Source organism: Passer domesticus, chromosome Z, assembly GCF_036417665.1.
Source record: "Passer domesticus isolate bPasDom1 chromosome Z, bPasDom1.hap1, whole genome shotgun sequence".
NCBI classification, from domain to species: Eukaryota; Metazoa; Chordata; class Aves; order Passeriformes; family Passeridae; genus Passer; species Passer domesticus.
The window spans coordinates 74178925-74202840 of NC_087512.1; the positions used below are offsets into that span (position 1 = coordinate 74178925).

Genomic DNA, 23916 nt, shown 5'->3' on the forward strand with positions numbered 1-23916 from the left:
CATAAAGCTGATTACAACATGCAAAGTTTACAGATTGCCATAAAAAAAACCAATTTGTCTCAGATTTGTCTTTTGTTAGTATTTGGCCAGTAGACTGGATTATAGAATCACACAGAATTGCTAGGGTTGGAAGCGATCTCTGGAGACCATCTAGTCCAACCCTCCCTGCCAAGGCAGAATCGCCCAGAATAGAATGCATTGAGGTAGGATTTTAATGTCTCTGGAGAGGGAAACTCCACAACCTCCCTGGGCAGCCTGTTTCTGTGCTCTGCTGACTTCAACATCAAGTTCTTCCTCGTGCCAAGGTGAAAGTTCTTGTGTTTCAGTTTATGACCATTGCTTCCCATCCTGTCACTGGGCACCACTGAAAAGAATCTGGCATCATCTTCTTGTCACCTGCCTTTGAAATATTTGGGTGTATTGATGAGATCCCCTCTCAGTCTTTTCTGGACTGAACAGGACCAGGTCCCACACTCTCCTCATAAGAGAGAAGCTCCAGGCCCCAAATTATGTTTGTCTCCACTGGACCTTCTCCAATAGCTCTATGTCTTTCTTATCATCAGTACTGACTGAGTCTAGCTCCACTAGGAAAAGGGGGAAGTCTGAGGAGTTTAACTGATTGCACAAAATCCTTCTTTGCCCTGAAGGCTGAACTACCTTCTCCCCCTCGGCCACACCTGGAGGGAGGTGGCAGAAGCAGTGGCATCAGGACAGCACTAACCCATGTGAAGGCTGGCCTGTGCGTGCCTTGGAAGCCTCAGCTGGAGCGCTTCAGCTGGCTAGTGCCCAAATGGCTCCAAAAGAATCATCCTGCTCCCACTGTCTCCTTATACACTGGCACTGGCAAGGCTGCACATCAAGTGCCGTGTCCAGTTCTTGGCTGCTCACTTTAAAAAGGACATTGATGTACTGGAGTGTGTCCAGAGAAGGGAACAAGGCTCACGAAAGGATAGAAAGCATGTCTTATGAGAACTAGCTGAGGGAGCTGGGGTTGTTTAGTCCCCAGAAGAGGAGGCTCAGGGCTGACCCCATTGCTGTGTAAACTCCCTGGAAGGAGGGTGTAGTGAGGTGGGGGTCAGTCTGTCCTGCCGTGCCTGCAGTGAGAGGACAAGAGGAAATGGCCTTAATCTGAGACATGGGAGATTCAGGTTAGATATTAGAAAAAGAAAAAATTCAAATTGTCACTGTTAGGATGGTCAGGCATTGGAATAGGTTTCCCCGGGAGGCGGTGGAGTTTCCCATCCCTCGTGTTTAAGCATCTGGATTTGGACACGGGGTTTAAGGGTTACAGTGGCAGTGCCGGGTGCTTGGTCGGACTGGGTGACCATAAAGCTCTCCTCCAGACTCGGCGAGTCTGTTACTCGTGCAGGCTCACAGAGAGCCGAGCTCCTGAGGACTCGCAGCGCGGCCTGTCCCGGCAGCGGCTGAAGGCCGCGCTCCGCCCTGCCAGCGACACCCGCGCACGGCGCCTGCGCCGCCCGCCCGCGCTGCGCGACATGGCGGCGCCGTGAGGCGGTCCCGGTGTCTGGCGCCCCGCGCTGCTCGGCCTCCATCGCTCGCTCCCTGCGCCATGAGGAACCTGCGGCTGCTGCGGGCCGGCGGGTGCCGCTCCGCCGCCTCCACAGGCACCCCGCAGTGCTTCTGCCTCGGCGCCGAGGCCGGCGCGGTTCTTGTGGGTTCCCAGTACGGGCTCGTGGAGCTGCGCCCCGGCGGGGACTCGGTGAGCGCCGCGGCGGCGGGCAGGGTTCTGGTGCTTGCCGGCGTGTTGGGGTCGGCTTTGGTTGCAAAGCTTCCGCCAGCGGGAGCTCGCCGGGCATTCGGCTGTCCTGTGTCCTTCCGTGGTTCCCGCTTCGCGGCGGTGTCTGCGCGGTCTGGACCCGCCCGCTGCTCCCCGCCGCCGCTTGCTGCCGTCTCACGGTGCCGTGGAAGCCGCTGCACTGTGGTCTCCGTGGCTGAAGAGGCTTTCTGTGCTTCTAAAACACTAAATCTGCCTTTTTAAGAGCGTGGCTGTGTTAGACGCGTGTCATTCGCGTGGTTTAGTCTTAAGCACGACCTGGCGAACAGTTGTATCCGGACAGGTTCACAAAACAGAACCAAGCAGGCGAAGAGATGGTGAACAGTACAAGAAGAAACTTTGGAAACTTTGCACTGGTGGGGGGAAAAGCCCAACATACCGCTAAAGTAATAGAATGCTTTAGAATGAAATGAATGTTATATGAATATAATGAATTCCTGTTAGAGCTGGGTTGCTTTCTTCTCACTGTGCAGCTCTGAGGTATCTAATTCCTTCAGTACATTCAGTTCTGAAATTAACTGACAAAAAACCTTTGGACCTTTCCGGGGTTTAATTTTCAAAGATTGCTGTACCTTAACTATCAAAATGATTTTCCTTAGAAATCATATTTTATGCTGTGTCTAGTAGTTTGCATGTCTCCTTAAGAGCAGTGGGACACTTTAGGCAGCCACGCATGCATTTCTTAATGTTGATACTCTGGTGAAATGTGAAAAGGATGTTGAAAGATAATTAGCAGGGCAAATGGGAAGTGGTGTATTATTTGCTTCCATATGTGGGTTTTCTCATTTTCTTCTATCACTTTTAGCATAAGTGAAGATAAGCTGGCTTTTTTTCTGGTGCCATTCACGCACTCTTCTACTGTGTAGTGCTTAGTGTAACTGCAGTAGGATGAAATAGACCTGTGTCTTTTGCGTTGTCATTTCTGCAAAAATTCCAGGGAGGTGATGTATAATTAGTAAGCCATTGGCTTTTCTGTATCAAGGTGTCAAGACAAGTTTCCCTGACTGTGGATGGGTTCTTGCCTGAGGATGGAAGTGGCTGCATCGTGGGTGTTGAAGATCTTCCAGAGCAGGAGAGTGTGTGTGTTGCTACAGCAGCTGGAGACATCCTCCTGTGCAATCTGAGCACGGAACAGGTAACGTGGCAGGAAAAACTCAACACTACTGAGAAAATTCAGAGGAGAGAGTACCACTTAAAATTTCTTCAGGGGCCAGTTGTGCACTCACTGCATACGTACTGAGCTGTAGCTAGTCTCCATTTTCTGGGCAGACAAGCTGATTTTCGTGGTAGCTTTAGGAATGACTAAAGACAGAATATATACTCACTAAAGAAGAATTGAATGGATGGATTGAATTGAAAGAACTTGAATTGAAATGATGATTTGCCTGTGCACAGCCTCTAAGTTTGCTCAGTGGGTTCTTAGCAGCAAAGGATCTGCTGGAGAGTCTTACAGAAACAGGATATTGCTGAGATTAGGTAAAGAATAAAGTAATCCATTCATAATCCACTGTGTAGCTACCGTTTTGTTATCAGTTGATACATGTTGACATGATTTAGGATGTGGCAGAAATTGAGATACTTGCTTTCTGTTCCTTCCTCAGTGTCTTGTATCATCTTCAGCAAGACTCTTAAACACCACAGCAGCACCCTCTGAAATTTGAGTCAGCTCCCACAATACCAGTCCAGCAGTGCAGGTTTAAGTGGGCATGAGATGATGATAGTCTGTCTGGGTTAGCTGTAAAATTGTGGTTATTTGCAGTTTGCACTTGATTTGCAGATACCACTTAAATATGCAGTTAGCTGTATCGGAAAAATGTGTCCTGTATTGCAAATATGTTCTATTTACAATATATAATGAGGGAATAAAAATTATAGTATAGATGCAGTATAGTTACATCAGAGAACAGGTTTAACTTCAGATTCTTTATTTTGTGGGGTTTTGGCTTGCTTTTCTGGTTTTTGCTTTTTCTGGGCACCGAGAAGGAGGTCTGGAAGACTCTTCTGCTTATTCTGAGACCCACACACTCTGTGTGAGTGATAGTTACTTTGCTGACAGGTGCCCAGTCTCACTTTTCTTACCTGGAAAGTTTGTGACACCCAAGCCTAATTTCTTGAATGGCATAATCTTGCTTTTTATCACAGCGAGTGGTGTATTTGTTGTTCTGTTCCATGCCTTTTGCAAATCAGGGTGACCATCCATAACAAAAGTTCTCTACCTGCTGCTAGTACTTACTCATGATGGCCCAGTAAAACTAGCCCAATTTTCCATAAACTTTGACATTGGTGCAGGTATATACAGTTGTCAAGTTCATCATTCACAGGCTGGTCAGAGTTTACCTGTGTGTTGGAATTCTCTAGGTAAGAATCATTATGTTTGTATTTTGTTACTGAGGAATATTTACCAATGTAATCACAAGCCCTATCAGGCCATGTTAGTATTGCACTATATGTGCTGACATAAGATTGAGACTTGCAGAATAAAGCTCTTTCTAAAACATTGTATGGTAGAATGTGCTAGACTTTACCTTACCTGGGCTCTCATTTGTAAGCATTCTGGAACTGTTTTTAGTCAGAAATGTGTCTTTGTTCAACACAAACGTGAAGTTTAGATCTTTTTTTAAGTAGAAGACAATTTTCTTTTCCCTTGGTGACTGTTTGCTTTTATGCTGGGATAGTGCTGCACTCATGTTCCTGTGATCTTATTTTGGTCTTGCAGGTGGAATGTGTTGGAAGTGTGGATAGCGGTCTGAGTGTGATGAGCTGGAGTCCTGACCAAGAGCTTGTTCTGCTTGCAACAGGTATCAACAACAGCCTGTAAGCTTTCTGCCTGTAGGAGTGAAACTCTCTTTGGCCAAAGCACAAAACATAACCAAAATTGAGAGAGAGGATGAAAAAGTTACGAAACTGGGACTGGGACTTAAAGTGGAAAAAACTCTACCAGATCCTATATATTAGATTTATTTCATGGTTCATGAGGTGTTTCAGAGATCCAAGCAGAAATTGGTTATGCCCAAAAAGCTGCTTTGTGGAAGAGTTTTTAGTCCTTAAAATCTTCCCAGGGAGTACATTTGATCTTGCCTCAAAAACATAAAGACTCCTTTATATCACCATTTGGCTTCTTCATGGCAAAAACTGTTTCTTGGCCTTTGGGATGAAATATATGTGTCACAGGCCCTAATTAACTGCAGGTATGACTCATCTAGAAAATAAAATTAGCTTCAGACAAAATAGAATCTAGAGTTGAGACTGAAAGGAAACTCTGGAGATTGCCTATTCCAACTACATGGCTCAATGTGTTTTACCTAGAGCAAGTTGTTTGGGGATTTTGCCTAGTTGAGACACCCACAACCCTCTGGGCATCTCTTTCTATCTGTGACCACTCTCAGAGTTAAAAAAAAAAAACCACCTTTTTTTAGCTTTTAAAGGGAATTTTCTGTATTTTAGTTTTTCCCCACTGCGTCTTGTGCTGTCCCTCAGCACCACAAACAACGTGGCTGTGTCTTCTTTACTGTACCCCACCTCCCACATAATACATTTACACACACTAGTGAGATTCCCCTAAAGCCTTCTCTCCAGGGCAGTCTGGCTTGTCTCAGCCTCCACTCATGTGACAGATTTTTCAAGCCCTGAATCATCATTTTGACCCTTTGCAAGACTCACTCCAGTATGTCTGTCTTGCACTAGGAAGCCCAAAAATGGAGTCAGCATTCCAACACGGAGTAGAGGAGCAAGATCACCTCCCACAACCTGCTGGCAGCACTCCTAATGCAGCCAGGATGCTCTTGTCCACCTGTGCAGCAGGGCGTACTGCTAGCTAGTTCAGCTTGGTGCCTCAGGAAACATAGTTTTTTCCCAAGCTGCTCTCCAGCCACTTGATTCCCAGTCTGTCTTAGTTCCTGAGATTATTATTTTCCATATGCAGGACATGTTTTTCTTCTTGAGCTTTATGAAGTTCTGGGCAGCCCATCTTGCCACAGGGTCCCTGTGGACCGCAGCACAACCTTCTGCTGTACCTGCTGCTTTTCCCAGTTCTGTGTCATGTACAAACTTGCAGAGGGTCCCATTCTCTGGGTCATTAAGGATGATGTTAATCATTGCCCCTAGTGTCCAGGGGCACACCAGTGATTGACCTTGAGCTGCACGTACTGGCAAGCTTTTGAGCTTGGTAGTTCAGCTGGTTCTCACTGTCCTTTTATCTCTCCCATACTTCATAGGTTTGTCTGTGATCATGTGGTGGCACACAGCATCAAAAGCCTTATTAGAGTCAAGATAAATGAAATCCACCATTCTCCCCATATCCACAAGCTGGTCATCTTGTTGTAGGAGGTTAGGTTGTTGGATGGTATGATTTCTTTTTCATGAATCTGTGGTGATTATTCCCTGTAGCCTTCTGGTCCTTCATATCTCCAGAGAAAAGGAACCAGGAAGGTGGAAAAACTTACTAAAGTTAGGCCAGGAAGCATATTTTTGAGGAGAAAACCTTGGAAGTGTTCTGTTCCAGTATGAGGTTTCATGCTTTGAAGGATATGTTCTCTCTAGTACTATGTTTTCTGTATTCAGGTCCATGACAGAACAATAGGTGCATACGGGAGAACACTTGAGTTTTATTTGCTGCAGATACCATTACCAATACTGTATTTAATATCTGCCTTGCAGGTCAGCAGACACTCATCATGATGACAAGGGATTTTGAACCAATTACTGAGAAGCAAATCCACCAAGATGAGTTTGGAGAAGGTGAGAGGTGCACTGAAATTAAGTTGCCCTAGCTGATATAATTGATATGTTGTAAGCACATGGCAAATAAGGACATGGAGCTGAGCACTTTGAGGCCTCAGGAGACATTTTGTTTAGATTGTAATTCTGCTGGACAGCCAAAGGGTAAAGTCAGTATTGTTGTTTGTCAGCATAAATTCAAGTAAGTGCCATGTACCAAAGTACTTTCTAGACTACATAACTTCCCAGCTAGTTTTTAGAATAAAATCTGGGGAGAAGGTGTGTCACCGTTGAGTCAGGAACCGGGAGTGAGGTGACACATTAACTCTCTTCAGCAGGCTAATATGAGTTTTATTAGAAACCCATTGTTTTTATGCACCGTTCTGATACAGGTGGACCTGATTGGTCATTTAATCAGCACCCTGTAACCACTGGCTAATTAAAAAGAAGCTCTTTGGTAAACATACAATGGGAAAACAACTGTTCAAAATACCAGCTGCAAGATTGTTTTAATGCTTTCTCTCAGCCTTGTCAAAACTCCCCAGAACAATTCCTGGGAAAGTTTATCTGGCTTTCTGTCTGACCAGACTGTGGCGTCCACAAAGATGTGGGTTGCTTAAGGCTGTGGTTGTGTACATAGTGCACAGTAGTTAAGGTATTATCTGTAAATCTTCCACTGCAAGGATTATTTCTTTTCCAGGAAAGTTTGTTGCTCTTGGCTGGGGTAAAAAGGAGACACAGTTCCATGGATCAGAAGGGAAACAGGCAGCACATCGCAAACAGACGGTATTATACTGCTTTTTTTTGTGTCAAACCAATGCTCTCAGAAAAAAACATTCATAAAAAGAGTTTGTGTTATTCCTGTGATGCTAATTTGCCACCACTTTTTTGGTAGCTGTCTTCATATGCTACTTCTGTTTGTTTCTGTGTTCTCTGAAATCATACATTGTTATCTTTCTTTGAATTCCAGAAAGCATCAGGGAGTACTTACTTTTCAAACAGAGCTCAAAGTAAGATTTGCAGCCATTCCAGCAGCAATCTTGAGCAAATCTCAATTGGCCATGTGTCCACCTTGTTCACTGCTGTCTATAAGTAGAGACCGCAGTGGATGGGAAGGATAGTGTGTGGTCATGTGAAGAGACATATGCACTTGGAGGAGGCACAGATTGAATTAAATAGTCTTAATTCTAGTGTTGCCTGAAACAACATTTTGAATAGTGAGCTTTTAACTTACTAGTCTTGACTCTTTTTAATGGATGGATTTCATCCTAAGGCTCTTGAAAGAGCAGTCTGTGTAGACAAAGACAGCAGTTGCCTTCCCAAGCTTTGGTGCAACTTTCTTTTGTGTGACTTCAGGAAGTGTTACCAGCATCAGCCTGGGATGATGGCAGGCCTCGCGTGACATGGAGAGGAGATGGGCAGTTTGTTGCAGTGAGTGCTGTCTGTCCAGAGACAGGTATGGCACCACACTTCTTTGAAATATTAGCTTGTGTAAAGGGCTTCTTAAGCAGAATCTAGGTAAGGCCTAGATAAGGAGTGTTTGTGATCTGTTGACCACTTAGAATGAGGGTGAGTTGAGCTATTTAATCACCCTTTTCTCTGCTCTGATGTTCTCAGAGCCATTTTATGGATACGATATTTTGATTACTTTCTTTGTGGTTTGGTTTTCAGTTCAGTGAGATGCCAGGAGGGAGTACTACTTTGCAGAGACTATCTGAACTATTTCTTTCACCTGCTCAAGCTTTAAGCAATACCTGATAGGCTCTTAATGCCAAATGGATGAATATATTTGGGTTCATATACCCACTGTCCCTCATACTAGAGTTTAGCCTTGCACACTTTTTTTAAGATACTGTTGATACTTTTCCCTTGGTTTTGCCCTGAAGTCAAAGAGATGCTGAACATATGCATTACTTCTAAGACTGTAACTGGTGTTTTCCATGATGAATGCTACTTTCTGAGCAGTTTAAATATACTGGTTAACATATCGAACTGCATCAGATTGCACTGCTCTTCCACTGGTTTGGATTTTTACCTTCAGATAAGGGAGGATTGTAAACTTATAGCAAGATTTTAACGTTTCCATGGTGAAAGCTGGAGCAGAAGATGATTATGACTGAACTACGTCATACTGAAATTCCTAACATAGTTCCTTTAATCACTTGGTTGCTATGGGAGAACTGCCTGACACAGAATAAATTCTTAGCCCTTAAGGTGTACGAGAGAAATCTCCTTTTTATGCATGTGCATGAAAATTTGCTCTTCTACTCATAAAATTAGGAAAGTCTATTCCCAGTTTTCTTAGACTTTTGTCTCATTGTTCTCTCAACCTGTAGGTGCTCGGAAGGTCCGGGTATGGAGCAGAGAGCTTGTGCTGCAGTCAACAAGTGAGCCTATCTCAGGATTAGAACAAGCACTGTCCTGGAAGTGAGTAGTACTGTAGTCTGCATGCCAACAGCCATGGTGCTTGTTACTCCCTGGTCACAGTCTGATCAGCATCATTTTAATTTCTTCAGTGTTTTGTTGATTTTTTCCCAAAACTTGAAGAAAGTTGCCTTCTGATTCAGCATGAGGAAGAGTAGCCCTTTAAACCCTGAAAATCCTAATACTTGCATCACAAGTGGGAAGAAGGGGTAGAGTCTCTGCATAAAGTCAGTGTCAAGTGGGTTTGGGCTCAGCTGTATAAAAAGAAATATTACAGGTTCCTTTCCTAGTGCTGACATTTATTTGGTCACCTATGGCTATCCTAAGCTCTGATCTGTGCTGAATCTATGACTGTCTGAACAGTGCTGAGGAAAACACATCCTCTGCTGCATTTTTCTTCATGTCACTGGAAAAAATGTGAGATGACTGGGGTTTAGAATGACAGTCAGTGATTGTGTGAGCAATGAATTTTCATTTGGCTCTTTTTTAAGGCCCTCAGGAAACCTGATAGCATCTACACAAGAAAAACCCAACAGACATGATGTGGTTTTTTTGGAAAAGAATGGACTTCTTCATGGAGAGTTCACCCTCCCTTTCCAGAAAGGGCAGGTCAAAGTAAGTTCCTTGTCTGGGCTTCTTTGATGAGAGTGTAATGGAGAAGAGGACTAGATATCTTCCAGATTCTAGGAAGAGGTTTTTAACCTAATACTTTGTGCTTATTCTAATGGGAGGAGTGACCTGAAAAGAGAACAATGAAGAAGCCTGTGGAGAAGATGCAATGCCCTCTGCAAGCCCGTAGTACAAAGACACATAGTAAAGGATGATTGTAGCCCTGGGGTACTTCTGTGCTCTATCTACTTTATACTAGACAAATGATTCAAAAGTACTTTTCAGCATGTCAGCCATTGCAAAGAGTGAGGTTGTCTACTCATATTATCCCAAATGAGTGAGAAGCTATTGCTAGGGCATTACTTCAGCTTCCGTGCTTGGATGCTGAGTTGTCTTTTGGCAGATACTTAACTCAGTGTCAAGGAAAGCAAAGAGGAGGCTGCTGGCATTTCTGTGGCCTCTTCACCTGTGGTCTTCTCAGGATGCCTTGTCAGGAGCTTTGCGATACATGTGGGCTCTGTTTGTATATTAACCAATGTACCTGTTGTTGTTGGAGCACCTCCTGGTCTTGTAAACTTTCTGGGAGCAAGAATTATCATCCACAGCCATGTTTGTTTCTGCAGGTTAATGAAATGCTTTGGAATGCAGATTCTACAATTCTGGCTATATGGCTGGAAGACATGAAGGTGGAAAACTCCAACCCAAACACTTATGGTGAGAGCACTCCATGGGGCTCTGGCTCTTAACGCTTGCCTGCAAAATGTCATTAGCAGCAGGTACTTAGCTGCAAGGTAGGAGACACTGTGGTGGCTTGCCAGTGGCTTTGAGACCACTGTGCTGGTGTCATGGTTTAACCATGCAGCCAGTTTAACTTAGCAGCCAAGCCCCACAGTCACTTGCCCACTTCCCCACCAGCAGTATCGGGGAGAGAATCAGGCGGGTAAAAGCTGGAAAACTCATGGGTTGAGATAGTAACAGTTTACTATGAAAAAAAAAAGCCATGCATGCCATAAAAAGCAAAGCAAGGAATTAATTCACCACTTCCCATGGGCAGGCAGGTGTTCAGCCATCTCCAGGACAGCAGGGACCCATCACATACAATGGTTACTTGGGAAGAAAAATGCCATCACTCCAAACACCCACTCTTCCTCATTCTTCCTCTCACATTATATATGAACATGACATCATGTGGTTTGAAGTATCCTTTTAATCAGCTGGGGTCTCCTGTCCTGACTGTGCCCTTCTGACCTCCTGTGCATCCCCAAGTTGCTTGCCAGCTTGGCAGTTTGGCAGTACAAAAAGCAGAAAAGACATTGGCTTTCTCTAAGCCCTGCTTAACAATAACTAAAACATCACTTATCCATGCTGTGTTCAAATCCAAAACACAGTCCCATAGTTGACACTGTGAAGAAAATTAACTATCCCAACCAAAACCAGCTCAGCTGGTGAGGAGGAACTGGTAGTTCAGCCTGAGTTCAAGGCATCTTCCAGGCTGCTGTAAATGGAAGTGGTACAAATGGAATAGTAAAGATCTGGGTCCTTCATTAAACAAGGGTACTGTCTCAAAGGGTAGCTCAGTGAATTTTAGGATTGACTTTTGCACAGTATGTTGTTTTCTTGTGCTGTGTGTTGTATGACATAGCTCATGGACTGAAGACTAGAACTTTTATTTTAATTGCACTTAACCCACCCTTAGAAGGGCAGTGGTGATTGGGAGGGAGGGTTTGAGCTGGGTCTCGAATACTAGTCTGTAGTAACTATTTGTTTTTCTGCAGTTCAGCTCTGGACCACAGGGAACTATCACTGGTACCTAAAGCAAAGCCTACACTTCGGTAGCTTGGAGGAAAATCGGTTGGTGTCACTGCTCTGGGACCGAGAGAACCTGTATAGGCTACACATCCTCTGCCAGGACTGGCATTATCTCTTCTATGACTGGCACTGGACCACAGACCATGGGCTGGGGGAGAATAGTCAGCATATGGCAAATGTGGCTGTTATAGATGGAGGTAAGCAGTGGGACAGCTTTCCTGCTCTAGGGTCAGAAGAGGTGGGGTAGCCTTTTGTATTCAGTTCTTCTTTTAGTTGTTTCTACAACACTTTCAGGAAGGGGTCCATGTAATTGATAGATGCTTCAGGGTTAGCTCAATTAAGATAACCACTAAGCACAGCAGCCATTTTGTAACATTATTTCTGCTTCAAATAAAGAATCCAGGAAGAGCTTCACTAACATTTGGACTGAGGTTCATCTTGGATTTCTTCTCTTTTCTTCCACAGATAAAGTGCTTGTCACAGCCTTCCAGCACGCTGTGGTGCCTCCACCCATGTGTACCTATGAGCTCCAGCTCCAACAGGCAGTCAATCAGGTTGCATTTCACACAGATCCCGGACAAAGTGGGGACATGGCTGTCCTGGATGCTGATAACAGGATCTTTGTGTACAGATATGGTGAGAGCATGTTGCAACCTTGTTAAAAGAAACCCTGTGTTCTTGAGAACAGTTCCTTAGGAGACTAATAAGGTAGTGGTCACTTAAATCTTACGCAAGACATACTTAGTTTAAGTGTGAGTTCAAGCTCTGCTCTCATTTCCAATAGTTTGAGTGACATAGAAGCATTTTGGTGATGCATTGACTTTGTGAGAAGATAGTGTTTGGCACTTGACTATGTCATTGTGCTGGTAATATTCCCCTGCCTAGCTTCAACTTGAGTGCAGCACATGGTATCTTGCATAAGCTGCTCTGATACCATGATGATGACTGTCACTGGGAAGTGTCTGAGAACGTGTCTGGGGCACCCAGCACTTCCCACACACAGAGTGCTGTGAGGAAACAGCTGTTTTGTACTGCAGTGTTGGAATGTGACTGTCTTCCTCAAAGTGAATGTTAATGAGAATTAACATTTTGGCTGTAAAAGTAGGGATGGCATTTTCTGACTTATTTAATACTTCTACGTAGCATCTACTTTTTGTGAAGATTGAAGATGGAGGGGCTCTGTTGGGTAGATCTCTAAACTCTGCTTTGTTTTGCTTCCTGTTTGCTAGGACAAAGTACAGTGAATGACCCTTCCGTCAAGTTTGGAGCTGTGGGAGGAGATGGCTTTAAAGCATCTGTAGAAACACCGTACCTGGATAAAATCTATAGGTAACAGAACTACTACAGCTGTAGAGAGGAAAAGAAGGTTGTACCTGACTGGATGCTTTAGAGGTCACAGCTCTTACCAAGCTTTTCCTAAGATTATTAAGAGGCTATCGGATAACATGATTTCATTTTATAGACACTGTGCCTGCAACTAGTGCTTTGAAACACCCTTTTCTGAGGTCTCAATCTAGCAGAACCAATGACTGCTAATGACAGCAGTGAAATATCTCTTCCTGTGCCTGGTGCAGTGCCCAGACCCATGATCACATCACACAGAGCTACAGAGCTGCTTGCATGGTAGAGACAGTGCTGATGTTAAAAATCCCACCATGCTCTCTGTTTGTTCCTAGAGGTAGTTGGCATGGAAGCAGTACTCCTTAGGGAAACAGATGGAGCTTTCTAGGTCTCATTCTTTATCTCCAGCTCAGCCTCTTCACCTGCTGGTCTTTGTGGGGCCACTTGAGCTAAAACCAGACACAGAAGAAAGCCACCTGGGTTGCAGAAAAATGGTTCCCAAAGAGATCAGGAGAGCTACTTTTTGCAGCACTCACCCAGGATTAATGCTTTGGGTATTGGTGTTTCTGCACTGGAGCCCTCCCAGCCATGCTGTGTATTTAAACAGCCAGGCTGTCTTTAGCAAGTACTCTGCCTGTTTAGTGAGGTTGCCTATTGAAATCAGGTTCTATTTGTGTCCCAACCTCTCCTGTTTTGTGGCAGAATTGATGTGAGCAGCAGCAGCAATGAAGTGATGAATCCTCTGGGGCTCCGATTTCTTACCTGGCTGCCAGATGACAGCTTCCTGGTTGTTGGTCAAGGTCAGCATGCTGCTCAGTCTGTCCTTCACCATCTGACTGCAGTGCCTCACGTGGCTGGAGCTGAAGAAGAGTGCCTGAATTTACGGTACTAGAGATCTGTCAGTTGTGGTTGAAGTCTGAGAACGCTTTCTGTACAGTGCCTAGAAGGAATTAAGTCTCTTATTAGCCTGGAGGCCATGGGTTAAGGAATTCGGCTGTCTTCCGACAGGAGAACCAAGCAGCTCATGAAGCTGCCTACTGGTCAGCACTTGGCTACAGTCCTGATGCCTACACCCAGCCTGGCAAGGGTGCATGCTAAACATGCCTGTATCAGTACAGGAGGGCTCTGTTCCTTGTAATTCAAGGCCCTTGGGGGAGAGGGCATGGCACATGACACTGAATTCCTCCATTCCTTTGCCCACCATTATCAAGGTCCAGGAGGGGACCAGAAGCCATTGAAATTGCCATCCTCCTCCTTCTTTTCCTCCTCTTCACCTGCTGGTCTTTGTGGGGCCAGTTGAGCTAAAACCAGACACAGAAGAAAGCCACCTGGGTTGCAGAAAAATGGTTCCCAAAGAGATCAGGAGAGCTGCTTTTTGCAGCACTCACCTAGCAAAGACAGAATGATTTGCATGTGAACTGTAGAACAGAAAAAGGGGTGTGTTTGCAGAGTGCTGCAGTGCAGACAGTGACCAGCACAGTTAGGCAGATGCCTGTTGGCTGGAGTTGCTGGTGCTCTGTGGTGCCACTGTCAGCTGACATAGGTGTGAGAAGACTTCAGAAGATCCTTACATGAACAAAGTATGTCCATTCTGGAGATGTGCATCTTTTCATCTGGCTACAAGAAAGGCAGGAACAAGATATCTGCTCTTAAGTGTGTCTGCTGTGATTGACATTCTGTATTTCCTCTGTCTTGCATCAGGTTGTCAGTGCCTGTAGATGGAGAAGTGATCAGCCTGTGCTGCAGCCCAGTGACCAAAACTGTAGCTCTGCAACTGACTGATAGACGGATCCTAAAATACCTGTGGGGTAAGCTAGGCCCTGTTAAAGTATCTGGTCTTAGGTGTAGTTGTTAACATATTTCTTAAAAGGTTTAATGAGATGATTTGACCCAGGGACTTGAGTGACTCTTGCTGTGTAGTTGGTGCTGCTTTTATATTTCCTCTCCTCCCAGAAATGGGCTGAAATTAATGGTTTGTGTCAGAATTCAGTTAAAGGTAACTTTATATATATACACATGCATATGTTAACACAAATATGCACATACAGAGTTCAGTGCTGACTGACTGCCTCATTCATTGTTCTTCACTCTCATTCCACAGTAGAATAAAGGCACCTAGAAGTTACCACGTTTTTGTCCACTGTGTCAGGGATTTCTGTGCCAGCATTCCTCCCTTCTTTCAAATAGTATAGCTTATTCCCAGTTCTGGTTTTCTTAAGATATGTGTCATGTGGTTTTAATGTCTGAGTTTTTGTTTGGCTGGAAAACAATTAGATCTTCTTTGCTCCGTAGAGGCTTCTACTCCAGCCCTTGAGCCCTGGCAGAGTAGCAGTAGCTCTGCTGTTCAGTTCCCCTACCGTTGTGTGCAGACTTCCATCACGAGGATCAGTGGTGAAGTAAGTGACACTGCAAGCAGATTAAATTCCCTACTCAGTTGTTTTCTGTGCCAAAAGTACACTATGGTCTTCTGCCCAGGGCCCAGTGATACTTGTTCATGATGTTCTTCATAAGGCCCTTTGTATAGCTGAAAGCTTATCTTCCCATGCCTTCTGGAGCATTTCTGATGGATTGCAGTTAACACCCAATCACCCTGTTCTATGAATACAATAATTTCATTAAAAAGTGAGAAAATTCAGATTGGAAATTTCTAGCAGTTACTGCCACACTCTTTTTGAAATTACTGTCTTGCTTGGTTTTATTTGAATTTAACCTATTAGCAAATATGGCTGCACTGAGTTACTGCAGATGTGTCCTGCTACTGCTTTTTCCTGTTGGAGATGGTTTCTTGATAGTTACAACAGCTTACAAATGACCAGCTGTTTTGCTGGTATTTCAGGGGTTTCCTTCCTTCAGTATGCACCCAGCTGTAGGAAGCTGCCTTGCTCTGCTCTGTAGTGGAGCTTTTCCTCTGATATCCTAGACCAAGTACTGCTGAATAGAAGAGCCTAGATTTCTAGCATTTCTAGATGGCTTCTGCTTCCATTTTGTGACTGTGCAGTTACAGGGTAGGCCAAGCTGGATTTTTAGCCAGCAGTGTTTAAAGATGTTCAAGTCCTCATGGAAGAGAGTTTGGATGACTTTCTGTCTGGCTTCGCTAAGTAATTCACATGAGGTACCCATTACCTAATTATAAGGTACTTCAATCCAGTGCTTGTCAGTGTTGTGGAAGTCTGGAGGTTGTGATAGCTCATAGTTGTCATTATTTTAATTACAGGAGGTGATCTTGGGCCTCACAGATCGATGCCGGTTTTTTGTTAATGATTTTGAGGTACAAAGTTTTTGCCCCTTTTTTCCTGCCCTTTTCCTCTGCCAAAGGCAGCTTCTGTATTCTGGTCTAAACTGTGATAATCTTTGTCTTTTTACAGGTTGCTTCTAACATCACATCATTCGCAACATACAATGAGTTTTTGTTGGTGACAACCAACTCACACACCTGTCAGTGCTTCTGCTTGAAGAACTTGTCAGTGAAGGGTAAATATCAGCACTGCCTCCCTGTTGCTCACTCGTAGCATTTGTCTTGGAAACACAAGATGTCCCCATTTTTGACATCCAAACCTGTTGTATTTGGGTTCCTCAAAGGAAGTGTTAAAGATATGAGAGTAAGACAGCTGCTTTCAGAAATCTACCAGAGAGCAAGGAGCTCAGGGAGCTGACTATATATAAGTATAGGTGTTTCTCACAGGGAAGAGAATTTGTGCTGTAGTTGACCCTTACACTGTTTCCAACAGCCTAGCTGTGCATTGTCTTCCTTCCCTCCATGTTCAAAAGAAGTCTGTATGCTGTTTGAGGGTGTGTGATAGGGAGGGGATCACTGTAGAAAGAGTTTCTTGTGGTGTCTGGCTTTGAGAAGTGTGATGACTTTGGTAAGGCATAACAACTTACTGGTCCTTTTACACCCTTCCGTGCTACTCTTACCTGGTCTGTTGAGCTTTGTCAACCTGTTGTGATGACATACAGAAGACATAGCTCTGCTTTGTGTACAACTTCAGCAGTGATCAGCACTCCTCAAGGTCTCATCCTGTCAGGAATTCTTGAAGAAGATTGTTGTACTGGTGGCCTGGTTGGTCCAGTACAATCTTGTCTGGCTCCTAAAACATAGGAGGTCCTAAATGGGGCACTGTGCTGCATGTGCCATTATGCTGATAAATGTTGTCTTCAGCCCTCCAGGCTAGCCTGAGCAGTGCTGCTGCACCCAGCAGTGAGACCCTGCGGAAGGTGGAGCGAGGTTCACGTATCGTCACCGTCGTTCCCCAGGACACCAAGGTGGTGCTGCAGGTCAGTGCTCTGCCCATGTCTGCTGACATGTGCTATCAGGATGTGCAGGGGTCTCTCTGTTGCACCTTGCCAACCTGCAAACAGTGTGTGCAGTGCTACAAAGCTGGTGTCCTACAGTGCTGTAGCAGAGCACCTCACAAATCTCCAGCTGCCTGGCTGGATGCAGAAGGATTTTGAACATACTTGTGGGAGTTAGGTTCAGTAGAGGTAGATAGGTATGTGCAGAACTGGAAGGACTGGAAGGACTATTCGAGTTCCTAATGGTTGAAATAGAGTAGTGTTACATATTGTGGCCCCTCACCACGAATCTCAAGACTCACTTCCTAATGTTTACTAGCAGCCCACCATTAGCCCTGGCACTTAAATTTTTGCTGAGCTCACTCTTCAGAACTGCCAGAGATTCACAGAATGAAGAAGAATGTAATTTGAGAGGCACTTTCGGAGGTGTGGAGCCCAACATCCTCCTCAGAGCAGGACTAACATGAAAATTTGATCAGGTTGCTCTGGGTCATTCCTGGTTGGGTAGAGTCCAACCCTCTGAGGAGGGAATGTTTCTGGACTGAGAGAATGTTCAGGTATTTTTTCCACGGTTGTTGAAATTGCATGTCCTCTGAAGTGAGCAACCAAGCCCATGCACTTGCAGGTAGCAGACAGGCCTAAGAAACTGGCCAATCCTCACTTTTCCCACAATGTAGGCAGAGTAACTAAAGTAAGTAATTGTGTGGATTTTGTGTTATAGATGCCAAGAGGAAATCTGGAGACCATTCACCACCGTGCTCTGGTTCTTGCCCAGATTCGGAAGTGGCTAGACAGGTAAATGGTGCTGGTGTATTCTTGTCTTCACTCCTCCAGTCTGAGCTATTAGAGGCTGACTGACCTGGAAAAGTGGGTGACCACCTAGAAGTCTAGCTTTCAGCTGTGCCAGGTACTTCTCACTTCACCACTGGAGGGCTGAAAATTGTGTGGGTGGGAGAAATCTTCATCTACATGTGCTGAAATTGCGTGGGTGGGAGAAATCTTCATTGCTCCATTCTCCAGACATCTCAAACACTTTAGAATTAAGCTGGCTGTTTTCCATTTTTTACTGAATTCATTTACATTGAAATTTTCAGAAAGGGAAATTGATACAAAATGTAACACTCTTATAATGGAAATAAAAATAATCTAAGTTCTGTATTGTTTCATCAACCTTGCAAGCTGGTGTGTCCTACTACAAGGGTCAGCAATGAACTGTATTGACCTTGCACATTTTTCCAGAAGACTGTCTACACAGCTCATTGTGTAGGCTGTTCTCATCCCACTGGTTCTGTTCTTAGCTCTAGTCAGTTGCCTTCGTTTGCATCTTACCCACTAAGTAAACTGTCCTGCTTGACTCATTCTTCCAGGCTTATGTTCAGGGAAGCTTTTCAGTGTATGAGGAAGTTGCGAATCAACCTCAATCTTCTCTACGACCACAATCCCAAGGCAAGTCTGCCCAGCTCTCTTGTGTTGTTTGCCATACTAATCTACCCTGGAATCCACTGAACAGTGTGCTCAAAAGTGTAGGTGGTACTGCTCTCAGCAGTGATGGCTGTTCTGCACTGCAGCATTATCATACAGACAGATCCGATTTAGCATTCCTTCATCCTGTACTTTCAGACAAGGTCTCTGAATTTATTCGTATACTTGATGTACATGTTGTTGCTGTTCAGAATATCAGTGGTAATACTCTTGTTCATTTCAGGTATTTCTGGAAAACACGGAAACCTTTATCAGGCAAATAGATTCTGTGAACTATATCAACTTGTTTTTCACAGAACTGAAGTAAGTATAAGTCTGCAAATGGAAGCATGCATGTAATCAGTGGTGGTACATTATTTTGTTAAAATATTGGCAACTCTTCGGTGTGGGTGCAAGGAATCAGAAATCTGGCATGTTGAATCATAAAGGCTTAAGTAGGCTCAATAGTTTTAGGGATAGCATGTCTTGTTGGAAATTCCCGTTTGCAGGCAGCCATTAGATTTTTGTATCAAGTAATTAGTACATTATCTGTGTGCTTTGACTTCTCTGCTGGTTTGCTGTAGAGCAGTAAGTAAGAACAGAGAAAGTTTTGTTCCCTCATAAAGAGGAGCAAGGTGGCAGTGCATATCTCATCCGACGCCAAGATACTTGCTTGGATCCTCAAACCAAGTCCCGTTACTTCTCTCTTAAAGGCTCAGTGATGAGCCTTTAGAATGATAGTAGTTTCAGGACTTCTCAAGCTTGCTGAAGTCAATAATTGTAGGAACTGGTACTATCACTTAGGTGTTTGGTTTGATTGTCAGTCTTGACCTGACCAGAAATAACAGGAAATGGCTTATTTTTCTGAATTGTTCAGTGTAAATCTTGTCTTCTGATTTTTTGGTGCTACTGAAGTAATTGTTTGACCAGTTTTAGGGGTTTTTCTAATGCCTTGGCTGACAATCAGTTTGGACTGACAGAGCTTTTTGGAGAGCTTCCTGTTAGAATGGCAGTTAATGAGTAGTTATTTTCTGCATGCATTTGAGTTCCTTAACCTTACTGTCTTTGTTCTGGGCTATGTGGTGGACAGTGCTCTTATTCACATTAACTGTTTTTATGTAGAGATGAAGATTTCACGAAGAGTATGTACCCATCTCTGAATGGTAGCAGTAACAGCCAGCCATACCAGCATCCTGATCAGAAAAAAGTAAACCTCATATGTGACGTGATGAGAGTTGCCATGGAACACATTGACCCTCAAAAGTGAGCACTTTCTTACTGTAGGTGAAGGAACCATTAGAGAGATTTCTAGTAAGTCATTGGCAGGAAGCAAAGCTGTCCTTGACGTCAGTTATTTGGCCCTAGGTTCTCTGAGGTGAGCTTGTGCTCCACAAAATTAACTATACCATGCCTTGCTTCTGCTGAGCGTGCTGTCCTGGAAACATCTAATAGTTCCATAGATAGCATACCAACATTTTACTACCAGAATTAAAATAATAGATGCAGGACGCTTATAAAGTTTTAGTATCACTTTAGGATCAGTCTTTGTGGGAATGGAGACATGAGCAAGATTTTCATCTTGGTGAGTTGCTGATTGTTTGAAGCAGCTGGCCCTTTGGAAAGATATCAGCTGTTCCATTTGATTGAATTGCTTTGTAAATTATCAGCTCCATTTTCCTGATTGATTACCTTTTTGGTAATCATCCTCCTTGGATGAATCAACACCAGATAAAGATCAAAGCCGAGAAAATAAGATAATAACAATGCCTGGTGAAATGATGCTAAACTATTGACAGCTTAATTGTTAAACAGTGGAGAGGGGAGCACAGGTGGTGAGTAGCTGCTGAGCCCTGAGAATTTAGACACTTTCCAGCAAACTGTTTCAGAAAACAAAGCATTTGCTTGGCTGGAAAAGCTATTTTGAAGTAGTAAATGTGAGATGAATAGAAGTATAAGTAACACCCTAGGACGCTGTCCTTTTTTAAAAAAAGGCTATTTTTGTTGCTAGATTTCATTTGGAAAACCATGTCCAGCTGTCTGAACTTTCAGAGAGAGTTCCTTCATCATGCTGGCTGGCATGGTGAAGGAAGTTCATTCTACTCAAAACACACCTCCAGCTTTGTTACATGTTTGGGATGACATGCTGAGTGGAAGAACCTTTCTGGTATATTCTCTTCCTGTTTGCTGCCTTCTTCTAGGAGGATCAAAGTGCCTGAGCAGTTTCTTTCTTTTTTCTCTTTTTTTTTTTTTTTTTAACTAGGACATAAACTAGAACTTGCACAAACTGTGCTAAAAAAGAAATAAGCTGTGTTTCTGCCTTCTCACTTTCTCATTGGCTTCTTCTCTTTTCTTCAGATACTGCCTATCAATACTGACAGCACATGTGAAGAAGAGTCCTCCAGAACTGGAAATTGCTCTCCAGAAGGTTCACAATCTTCGAGGTGTTTTATCAGAAACTCAGAAGTTTTGAAAATGGGTGGTTTGCAAGAGCTTTATGTTAAGGAAACTTCTCTGTCCAACCAAAACTGTTAAGGGAAAAACTTCTCCATCTGACCATCCAGGAGCCTGGCAGACTGGCAGTCACATTAGCACCACCTGAGCTGGGACCACCCCCACAGCTACATCCCCCACACTCACAGTCAGACCAGGATTCCTTGCCAGCTCCACCTCAGGTTTCCCATAGCAGAGTCTCAGACATCCTGATCCTTTGTATAATTTAGTCTCAGTGCAATAACTAAGTAACAAAATAGCAGCTCCAGCTTATGGCCCCCAGGGGCAGAAGCCCAGCGGGGAGGCCGGTTGTCCAGGATAGCTCACGGAGGGTCCAGGATCGCCCAGCGGGGGGTTCAGGCAGCCCAGGCAAGCTATAGTGATTTGCAGCTCAGCTCATTAGTGATTTCAGCTCTTTTAGCTTGCCTGGGGCCGTCACCCTGGGTATCGCCGCAGCAGACGCAGAGAGAGAGAGAGAAGCGCTGTGTGGGTTCCGCAGGGTTCTTTTATTGGGGTCTCCGCGAAGGGTCCATTGACAGCTCTCCTCTGCCGAACCGGGCAGAGCTAGGGGTTTTTATACCTTACAGGGGGATTGAAAACTGTCCAATAGTAAGGGTCAGGGGAAAGTGACCTATGGATGTACAGAGAGATAACAGGGTCCGAAAGGCGGAAGAGAGGGGCTTCTAAACCCTTAGTCATGCTGACTTTGGTATTTCCTAGCTCAGGCTTCTGATCTCCAGGGCCTTGCAGGCCTTGTGCCTGCTACACCAGCTAGTACCTCTGAGAAGGGACCCTGAGCAAAGGAACCACTGGGCCTGTGAGAACTTTTATACCTTTGCAGTCTATCCTTGCAAAAATCTGGCAATCCTCAGCTCTCAGTTCCTACTGTGTCTCACTGTCTCACAGCTCTCTGTCCCCTTTGTTAGGCAAAGGGTTGGCAGTTCAAACTGGAGTTCTCACCACTCAGAGCTCAACCTGCAGCTCCCAGCACAGCTGCACCCTGAGATCCTGCACTGAGTTTGTTCCTCAACACTTTGATCATTAGCATGGTTCACCAAGAAAATTATTTTAAGGTTGCTATTTATGGAGCAAGCCAAAAACCCGAAATAGACTTGAAACCAGCTGTGTTTAGGTACAGCAGCTTATCAGGTAAGAGAGGCTGCTGTACATGCCCTCAGCTCACCTTTTTGACTAGGTCTGTTGGCAGGTACCCCAGAGTTGGACCTGTTCTCACTTTCCAGTTGGAGCTCTAGCTCTCCCAGCATGGGATAGGAAGTTCCTATTTTGGATTCTGGTATCCCAAACTAGCAAACTTGGCCTTTATTCTGTGCTGATCCTTCGAGTTCAGCACAGTTGCACACTCAGTGCTATGGGTGGGATGGTCCTTGAAGTTTCCCAGTAAAGGCAAAGTAACCTTTGTGCAAGACAGAGCAGGCTGTTAGTCTGATGGTCTGTCTCTGATGTCAAGGTTGTGCTTGATGATGCATCCTTTCCTCACACCTGCTGATGGTGTAACAGGTGCTGCTTTATCTTGTTGCAGAAAGCATAACACCAGATGTCCAGGCTGTGAGTGCAGAAGAAGCACTGAAGTACCTGCTTTTCCTTGTGGATGTCAATGAATTGTATGATTATTCCTTGGGGACATATGACTTTGATTTAGTCGTCATGGTGGCAGAAAAGTCTCAAAAGGTCTTGGCTTATAATTCCAGCTAAGGAACTTATTTTTCTACTTTCTCAAAGGTTCTTTGTAGTCTGCAGATCAGCCTGCATGTTTTCTTAGTAATGGCTCTCTACCCAGGCAGGATTCTAGTTGCTCAGAAATCCTATGTGTGTTTGAGATGATGCAGGGCAAGTGTCATGTCTCTACATCCTTTGGTTCTTCTTGAGCACAGCTTTGAAGATTTGCGTTCAGTGAAAGAGTGCTCTTCTAGAGCAGCAGGGCAAAATAGCTCTGGGGAAGGGAGGGATTTGTATCGGAAGTTTTGTGACTGCATGCCTTCCATTCTCTGTTCTATACTCTTTATTCTTGCTTATTTAGTTGTTCCCATGATAATAGCATGTGTTTCCGTGTGGGTTTAGTGTGAAAGCTCTGAATGGAAATGGCCATGTGAATCTTCACTTTCCTCATGTTACAGCAAATTCTGCTGCCCATCAGTTAGGACACCCTATTCTGTGGCCTTTGGTGTGGGGAAGTTGATCAGTTTTATGGCTGCAAATTTATACATAATCATAGATAATAGAAAACAACATTTGGTATGACACATAGGCTTGAATCTTAAATGTTGCCATCCTTTAGATACTGTTGAAGTCCATGTGAGAGCCTGGTAATTCAAGTTAGTTGTTTCTGGCAAGGGTATGTGCACAAATCTATTAAGATAGCTTACATTTGGGGGGGAAAAAGCCTTTTTGGTGTATTGTCATATTTTTTCAAATATGGAACTGTCTGTTGGTGAAGATGGGGGCAAATAAGCATTTTAGCAGATTAACTCAGTTGCCATTTTTACTGTTCTTTGCAGGACCCAAAAGAATACTTGCCCTTCTTAAATACCCTCCGGAAGATGGAAACCAATTATCAGCGATATACAATAGACAGACACTTGAAGAGGTACACAAAAGCTCTTGGCCACCTCAGCAAATGTGGTAGGTGTCCTAAGGAGGATTTATGCAGTGTAACATGTCCACTTTGGAGACCCTTTGAGAGGAAATAGCTAAAGAAGGAGAATGATTGCATAAGATCATCTTCCCATCTGGTAATGGGTGGTGAACTTCTGCTACTTGCTTTTTGTACTGTAGCATGGTGCAGAAAGAAAGAAATGTTTACTCCTCTGTGGTCATGAGGTACATGAAGTCTTGTGTTGTTCCTGTTCAAGTGAATTGTGCCTGGTTAATATCTCCGGCAAAACCTCAAGGAAGTGAATGCTTTTGATTTTACAGTAGTAGAATGAGTGATCTTCCACCCAGGCACCTCTAGTTGATTC

At 44.2% G+C, this 23916-nt stretch overlaps 1 protein-coding gene across 1 annotated transcript in view; it reads left to right on the top strand.

Moving 5' to 3' along the window:
• The first annotated feature begins 1483 nt into the window (after positions 1-1483).
• The window catches only part of ELP1 (elongator acetyltransferase complex subunit 1), a 35882-nt gene continuing 13449 nt past the window's right edge, over positions 1484-23916 (top strand). Inside the window, exons 1-25 of the mRNA XM_064403846.1 lie at positions 1484-1720; positions 2778-2930; positions 4512-4593; positions 6452-6532; positions 7212-7297; positions 7868-7967; positions 8848-8938; positions 9427-9550; positions 10168-10258; positions 11320-11550; positions 11819-11989; positions 12583-12682; positions 13397-13579; positions 14396-14502; positions 14987-15090; positions 15909-15962; positions 16060-16165; positions 16854-16969; positions 17709-17782; positions 18355-18433; positions 18693-18772; positions 19571-19711; positions 20804-20889; positions 22479-22627; positions 23455-23578. Coding sequence (XP_064259916.1) covers positions 1571-1720; positions 2778-2930; positions 4512-4593; positions 6452-6532; positions 7212-7297; positions 7868-7967; positions 8848-8938; positions 9427-9550; positions 10168-10258; positions 11320-11550; positions 11819-11989; positions 12583-12682; positions 13397-13579; positions 14396-14502; positions 14987-15090; positions 15909-15962; positions 16060-16165; positions 16854-16969; positions 17709-17782; positions 18355-18433; positions 18693-18772; positions 19571-19711; positions 20804-20889; positions 22479-22627; positions 23455-23578 — 2863 coding nt within the window. The 5' untranslated portion in view covers positions 1484-1570. The remainder of the gene's footprint in view (positions 1721-2777; positions 2931-4511; positions 4594-6451; positions 6533-7211; positions 7298-7867; positions 7968-8847; positions 8939-9426; positions 9551-10167; positions 10259-11319; positions 11551-11818; positions 11990-12582; positions 12683-13396; positions 13580-14395; positions 14503-14986; positions 15091-15908; positions 15963-16059; positions 16166-16853; positions 16970-17708; positions 17783-18354; positions 18434-18692; positions 18773-19570; positions 19712-20803; positions 20890-22478; positions 22628-23454; positions 23579-23916) is intronic.